Source organism: Myotis daubentonii, chromosome 16, assembly GCF_963259705.1.
Source record: "Myotis daubentonii chromosome 16, mMyoDau2.1, whole genome shotgun sequence".
In the NCBI taxonomy this organism is placed as follows: domain Eukaryota; kingdom Metazoa; phylum Chordata; class Mammalia; order Chiroptera; family Vespertilionidae; genus Myotis; species Myotis daubentonii.
In genome coordinates, this window is record NC_081855.1 from 3,059,684 (window position 1) to 3,067,499 (window position 7,816).

Consider the following 7,816-nt stretch of genomic DNA (forward strand, 5'->3'; position numbering starts at 1 on the left):
TGGCGACAGCAGGTGCTGCCAGGCCCGGCTGCAGGGGCCAGGCTAGTGCAAGCGCGGAGGGAGCATTCCCGGAGACACCGAAAGGGCTGACGAGGCGGAGTTGGCCAGAGCGGGAGATTCCCTGGACTCAGGAGAGGATCCCAGAGCTGCAGCCCTGAAGCAGGCACTGCACCCGCTCGGGGCATGAGGAGCAGCCCCTGCTCTGAGCCACGGTGCCAGCCAGGCTCCTGCCAGCGCGCCCAGGCGCTGTGGCTGCGCGGGCTCAGGCGGGAGGGAAACCCCAGCTCGGGCCACGCACGGGCCTATGGCGGCAGGAGCTCCCTCCCCTCCTAACGCGGAGCACTGGGGTCCCGTCAGTATCTCAGTGAAGAGTCCCGATGATTTTTTTCTGCCGTTGAGGTTCATCTCAAGCAGAACGCCCAGTCGGACACCGCAGCTCCAGGCAGCACACTGGCCGCTCTCGGGCCGCCCGGGCACGTCTGGTCTGGTTTCAACCCGAGGCGCCGGAAGTTCTGACATTAAACCCTCCCCTCCCCTCCGACTCCAAGACACAGTGAGAGCAGAGCTTCAGTGACTTCTCCTCTTTTGTGGGAAAAAGGTGTACTTTGTAGGGTTGAACTCTTCCCAAATGTGCTCAAACTCTTCCAGGAAAAGCCTCACATAGTCTTCGTCCTCCATAATCAACACGTTTTCTCGATTGTTCTGAATGGCTTGAGTGGTCCAGTTGAGGGAGCCGGTGATCAGCACCTTCTTGTCCACTATGGCAAACTTGTGGTGCATGTAGCCCAGGTCCTGGTCATGCCGGACCTGGATACCTGCAAAAGGGCAAGTCAGCCGCGCTGCCCCAGAGCTCTCCCTCCCCCATCAGTGCCCCCCACAGCTCTCCCTCCCCCATCAGTGCCCCCCACAGCTCTCCCTCCCCCATCAGTGCCCCCCACAGCTCTCCCTCCCCCATCAGTGCCCCCCACAGCTCTCCCTCCCCCATCAGTGCCCCCCACAGCTCTCCCTCCCCCATCAGTGCCCCCCACAGCTCTCCCTCCCCCATCAGTGCCCCCCACAGCTCTCCCTCCCCCATCAGTGCCCCCCACAGCTCTCCCTCCCCCATCAGTGCCCCCCACAGCTCTCCCTCCCCCATCAGTGCCCCCCACAGCTCTCCCTCCCCCATCAGTGCCCCCCACAGCTCTCCCTCCCCCATCACTGCCCCCCACAGCTCTCCCTCCCCCATCACTGCCACCCACAGATCTCCCTCCCCCATCAGTGCCCCCCACAGCTCTCCCTCCCCCATCACTGCCCCCCACAGCTCTCCCTCCCCCATCACTGCCACCCACAGCTCTCCCTCCCCCATCAGTGCCCCCCACAGCTCTCCCTCCCCCATCAGTGCCCCCCACAGCTCTCCCTCCCCCATCACTGCCCCCCACAGCTCTCCCTCCCCCATCACTGCCACCCACAGCTCTCCCTCCCCCATCAGTGCCCCCCACAGCTCTCCCTCCCCCATCAGTGCCCCCCACAGCTCTCCCTCCCCATCACTGCCCCCCACAGCTCTCCCTCCCCCATCAGTGCCCCCCACAGCTCTCCCTCCCCCATCAGTGCCCCCCACAGCTCTCCCTCCCCCATCAGTGCCCCCCACAGCTCTCCCTCCCCCATCAGTGCCCCCCACAGCTCTCCCTCCTCCATCACTGCCCCCCACAGCTCTCCCTCCTCCATCACTGCCCCCCACAGCTCTCCCTCCCCCATCAGTGCCCCCCACAGCTCTCCCTCCTCCATCACTGCCCCCCACAGCTCTCCCTCCCCCATCACTGCCACCCACAGCTCTCCCTCCCCCATCAGTGCCCCCCACAGCTCTCCCTCCCCCATCAGTGCCCCCCACAGCTCTCCCTCCCCCATCAGTGCCCCCCACAGCTCTCCCTCCTCCATCACTGCCCCCCACAGCTCTCCCTCCTCCATCAGTGCCCCCCACAGCTCCCTCCCCCATCAGTGCCCCCCACAGCTCTCCCTCCTCCTTCACTGCCCCCCACAGCTCTCCCTCCCCCATCAGTGCCCCCCACAGCTCCCTCCCCCATCAGTGCCCCCCACAGCTCTCCCTCCTCCATCACTGCCCCCCACAGCTCTCCCTCCCCCATCAGTGCCCCCCACAGCTCTCCCTCCTCCTTCACTGCCCCCCACAGCTCTCCCTCCCCCATCAGTGCCCCCCACAGCTCCCTCCCCCATCAGTGCCCCCCACAGCTCTCCCTCCTCCTTCACTGCCCCCCACAGCTCTCCCTCCCCCATCAGTGCCCCCCACAGCTCCCTCCCCCATCAGTGCCCCCCACAGCTCTCCCTCCCCCATCAGTGCCCCCCACAGCTCTCCCTCCCCCATCAGTGCCCCCCACAGCTCCCTCCTCCATCAGTGCCCCCCACAGCTCTCCCTCCTCCTTCACTGCCCCCCACAGCTCTCCCTCCCCCATCAGTGCCCCCCACAGCTCTCCCTCCTCCTTCACTGCCCCCCACAGCTCTCCCTCCCCCATCAGTGCCCCCCACAGCTCTCCCTCCTCCTTCACTGCCCCCCACAGCTCTCCCTCCCCCATCAGTGCCCCCCACAGCTCCCTCCCCCATCAGTGCCCCCCACAGCTCCCTCCCCCATCAGTGCCCCCCACAGCTCTCCCTCCTCCTTCACTGCCCCCCACAGCTCTCCCTCCCCCATCAGTGCCCCCCACAGCTCTCCCTCCCCCATCAGTGCCCCCCACAGCTCTCCCTCCCCCATCAGTGCCCCCCACAGCTCCCTCCCCCATCAGTGCCCCCCACAGCTCCCTCCTCCATCAGTGCCCCCCACAGCTCTCCCTCCTCCTTCACTGCCCCCCACAGCTCTCCCTCCCCCATCAGTGCCCCCCACAGCTCCCTCCCCCATCAGTGCCCCCCACAGCTCCCTCCTCCATCAGTGCCCCCCACAGCTCTCCCTCCCCCATCACTGCCCCCCACAGCTCCCTCCCCCATCAGTGCCCCCCACAGCTCCCTCCTCCATCAGTGCCCCCCACAGCTCTCCCTCCTCCTTCACTGCCCCCCACAGCTCTCCCTCCTCCTTCACTGCCCCCCACAGCTCTCCCTCCCCCATCAGTGCCCCCCACAGCTCTCCCTCCCCCATCAGTGCCCCCCACAGCTCTCCCTCCTCCTTCATTGCCCCCCACAGCTCTCCCTCCCCCATCAGTGCCCCCCACAGCTCTCCCTCCCCCATCAGTGCCCCCCACAGCTCTCCCTCCCCCATCAGTGCCCCCCACAGCTCTCCCTCCCCCATCAGTGCCCCCCACAGCTCTCCCTCCCCCATCAGTGCCCCCCACAGCTCTCCCTCCCCCATCAGTGCCCCCCACAGCTCCCTCCCCCATCAGTGCCCCCCACAGCTCTCCCTCCCCCATCAGTGCCCCCCACAGCTCCCTCCCCCATCAGTGCCCCCCACAGCTCCCTCCTCCATCAGTGCCCCCCACAGCTCTCCCTCCTCCTTCACTGCCCCCCACAGCTCTCCCTCCCCCATCAGTGCCCCCCACAGCTCCCTCCCCCATCAGTGCCCCCCACAGCTCCCTCCTCCATCAGTGCCCCCCACAGCTCTCCCTCCCCCATCACTGCCCCCCACAGCTCCCTCCCCCATCAGTGCCCCCCACAGCTCCCTCCTCCATCAGTGCCCCCCACAGCTCTCCCTCCTCCTTCACTGCCCCCCACAGCTCTCCCTCCTCCTTCACTGCCCCCCACAGCTCTCCCTCCCCCATCAGTGCCCCCCACAGCTCTCCCTCCCCCATCAGTGCCCCCCACAGCTCTCCCTCCTCCTTCATTGCCCCCCACAGCTCTCCCTCCCCCATCAGTGCCCCCCACAGCTCTCCCTCCCCCATCAGTGCCCCCCACAGCTCTCCCTCCCCCATCAGTGCCCCCCACAGCTCTCCCTCCCCCATCAGTGCCCCCCACAGCTCTCCCTCCCCCATCAGTGCCCCCCACAGCTCTCCCTCCCCCATCAGTGCCCCCCACAGCTCCCTCCCCCATCAGTGCCCCCCACAGCTCCCTCCTCCATCAGTGCCCCCCACAGCTCTCCCTCCCCCATCAGTGCCCCCCACAGCTCTCCCTCCTCCTTCACTGCCCCCCACAGCTCTCCCTCCCCCTTCACTGCCCCCCACAGCTCTCCCTCCCCCTTCACTGCCCCCACAGCTCTCCCTCCTCCATCAGTGCCACCCACAGCTCTCCCTTCTCCATCACTGCCACCCACAGCTCTCCCTCCTCCATCAGTGCCCCCCACAGCTCTCCCTCCCCCTTCACTGCCCCCCACAGCTCTCCCTCCCCCATCACTGCCCCCACAGCTCTCCTTCAAGCACTGCAGCTCTGGGGACCATTTGCTAGCAGCTGCTAACTTTGCTATCTGTGGCCAAGTGGATGGGAAAAGTGCAAATCTTGTCACTTGGGCAGGTGATGGTGGCTGAGCCTGACAGTGACCTGCCACACCAGCTACCAGGGGCATTGTGGCCCAGGAGGGGACACAGACAGTCCTCCAGGCAGCAGGGACCATGGCAGACACGCAGACACTACTGTTTCCTCTGAAAACCAACCTGCACCCTACCCACAACTCCGGAGACCGTCCCAGCCAGCAGAGCCTGCAAGGCACTGCCCATTCGTCACTGCTGGGCTTTCCACGCTGTGAGACGGTCGCTACTGCACGGGACGGGACCCCAGTAAACACCTCCTGGCTGGGAGCTGCACCCCACTCTGTAGGAGAGGACCTGAGCCTGAGGAGAAAGGAGCACAGAAGAAACCAGCCCCGGGCGCGTGGCAGCGAGGCCTGAGGGTCCCCGAAGCAGCAGGTCTGCCCGGGGGAGCCCAGCCTGAGCACCCAGCACAGGACGAGTGCCTCTCTGCCTCTCCACCCCACCGGCTCCTCTCAGCGCACTGCCTTTCGCCCCCCCACCCCCCACCCCCCTTTGCAGCGGCCCTGCCCACTCGGCGATAACCCTGGAACGGTGCCTAAATATCTGCTCAGCAAATGAGGCCATTGGAAATGTGATTTAAAACAAGTTTAAAATGGGCTGCTTTCCAATAGGTTTGCCAGGCTTAGCAAATGAAAATACAGGATGTCCAAATTAAATTGGGATTTCAGATCAACAACACATAACTTGAAGGGAAGTATGTCCCATGCAGCACTGAGACCTACACTGAAAAGCATCGCTCACCGGGCCACCCCTTCTCCTCACGCTGCACCGGCAACCCACCTGCAAACCCTGTCAGGTTCACCTTCACAACAGGGTACAGCAGCCATTCCTGACCCTCCAGCAGCCGCGCAGCTCTCCCACCCGCCTCGGGCTCCTCCACACCCCCTTCTCCTCCGAGCGCCCTGCTGCCCGCCTCTGCCGGCTTCCCTCACTGAATGGGGCCCCATGCCCCTGCAGGAAGCGGCGTGCCTGTGGGCCTGGCCCACCTGTGCGCCCCCCCAACTCCTCCTGCCTCCTCTGGCCCCGGGACACCTGCTCCTCAAGCAGGAGCCCCTCGCTCCGCACGGGCTGAGCTCTGCGGGCGGCCACCCGCTGCCCGGCTGACACTCCCGGCCCCGCTCACCGCCTTAGGAGCCCAGGCTTCGGCGAGGCTCCCCGGGCCTGTCTCGTTCCCCACCGTGTCCCTGGCGCCTGGAACCGATCCGAGCAAACCCTGACACAAAGGTACTTGAGCAGGTGACCATGAATGACGGCAGGGCCGCCAGCCTTGGACGGCGTCTGGTGCAGCGCCCTTTCCGGTCCGTTCCAAGCCTGAGATTTCACGATTCTCCAAAAGCTAACGAAATAAAAGTGGCCCATGCCTAGCGTTTCCCCCGCAGAGGACCCACAGTTAGGACAACGCATGGCTGCCCGGGGGATGGAGGGGTGGATGGGCGCCGAGGGTCCAGTGCTGGCCACCTGGAGAGCCGAGCGGAGGCGGGCGGGGGAAGGCTTCTGCCCGCGGGGCCTGGGGACTCGCGTCGCATGCAGCCCACACGCACAGGCAGGGCCTGTCCCCGCCCTAGTAAGAGCCCAGATACGGCTTCCCAGGTGTTTTGTGGCTGCAAAGACCTATTAACTTCTCACCAACTAAATATTAGTCCCACTTCCTAGAATATCATTTTCACTCATTTCAGAAGCCCCCGCACGAAAGTCACGAGTGTATTTAAGGTGCAACGCCTTTTCCTCCTCCAGCCCCTCAATGCCGACCTGGCTGCCACACACACACCCCCACCCCCCCCCCACCCCCGCACCAGCTCGGCGGGGGGCGCACCGGGGCCTGGCCCCACCTTCCCCTCCTTCCCAAGGCCTCGGGCGGAGCCGTCCTCATTCAGCTGCAGCCGTCACTCACTCACTGGCCGGGCACACCCCCAGCTCTACCAGACAAGGGCTCCCACTCGGTCCCCTGGGAATGTGGGGGCTCCCAGAGGCTCTGGCCCTACGGGTGGCCCTGGCACCCCGGCCTCTGGGAGCCCCGAGGAACTCCCTCCGCTGGCGGAAAACACACAGGCGGCTCACACCCACCAGGCACCCCCACGGGAGGGCAGGGGCCCCTCACGGATGGCCCTGGAGCTTCACGGGCTAAAGCCTGCCTGACCTCGCAAAGCCACCCTGGGAAATAGATGGGGTGTCACCCGTACTCAGCCCTGACCCCACATGGGCGCTTCTGACCTTCTCCCTTCCGCCTACGCTCCCAGAGGCCAGACCTTCCTCCCAGCCGGGGGCCTGGGCCCCCAGCGGGCCGCGCCGGCCTGGGCACCGCGCCTACCTGCCTTGCGGAGCAGACCGATCTGCGAGCCCTTGAGGGCCATGTAGTCGCAGTCGGTGACGACGCGGACGCGCACGCCGCGCTGGTGAAGCAGCTGCACGGCCCGGCCCAGCTGCGGGCTGGAGAAGGCGAACAGGCAGAGCTCGAGGCTGGCGCGGGCGGCCAGCAGGGCGCGCAGCAGGCGGCTCAGCGAGCTCTCGCCGTGGGGCAGGCTGCACTGGCAGCCCGCGGGGGGCGCCGAGGGCCCGGGCCCCGCGGCCTGCAGCAGGGCCTCGGTGCAGGTTACCTGCGACGGAAAGAAGAGCACCTCGTGCCGCGGCCTCCGCCGCCGCCCGACACGCAACCAGCGCAGCGCCGCGGGCAGAGCCTCCAGGGCCAGCGCCAGGCCCATGGCCGCCACCGCCACCATCTGCCAGCGAACCCGCGCCATGCCGCCCGCCTGCCCGCCGAGGCCGCAGTCCAACGCTCAGGCGCCCGCGCCTCGTGCCGCCGCCGCCCCGCCCTCTGCCCACCGCGCCTGCGCCTGCGCCTGCGCTTCCCGCGCCTCGTGCCGCCGCCGCCCCGCCCTCTGCCCACCGCGCCTGCGCCTGCGCCTGCGCCTGCGCTTCCCGCGCCTCGTGCCGCCGCCGCCCCGCCCTCTGCCCACCGCGCCTGCGCCTGCGCCTGCGCTTCCCGCACCTCGTGCCGCCGCCGCCCCGCCCTCTGCCCACCGCGCCTGCGCCTGCGCCTGCGCTTCCCGCGCCTCGTGCCGCTGCCGCCCGCCCTCTGCCCACTGCGCCTGCACCTGCGCTTCCCGCGCCTCGTGCTGCCACCGCCGCCTGCCCTCTGCCCACTGCGCCTGCGCCTGCGCTTCCCGCGCCTCGTGCTGCCACCGCCCCCCGCCCACCGCCCACCTCGCCTGCGCCTGCGCCTGCGCTTCCCGCGCCTGTAGGGCTGCTGCCATCCACCACGCTCTCCGCCCACCGCGCCTGCACCTGCGCATCCTGTGCCAGCCCTGCCCCTAGGCTTACAGCCAGCTCACCGGCCCGCGACGCCCGCAGCAGCCAGGCCCTTCCACCCTGGGGGCTGCAGA

The 7,816-nt window shown here is 67.7% G+C and overlaps 1 protein-coding gene across 1 annotated transcript; it reads right to left on the reverse strand.

The window, feature by feature from the left end:
* Positions 1–436: 436 nt before the first annotated feature.
* PLD6 (phospholipase D family member 6) lies at positions 437–7,324 on the reverse strand. Its single transcript, XM_059671637.1, has 2 exons — positions 6,745–7,324; positions 437–815 (listed from the first exon to the last, which is right to left on the reverse strand). Exons 1-2 carry the CDS (start codon positions 7,172–7,174, stop codon positions 568–570), a joined length of 678 nt encoding a protein of 225 aa, XP_059527620.1. The 5' UTR covers positions 7,175–7,324; the 3' UTR covers positions 437–567.
* Between the last annotated feature and the right edge of the window lie 492 nt (positions 7,325–7,816).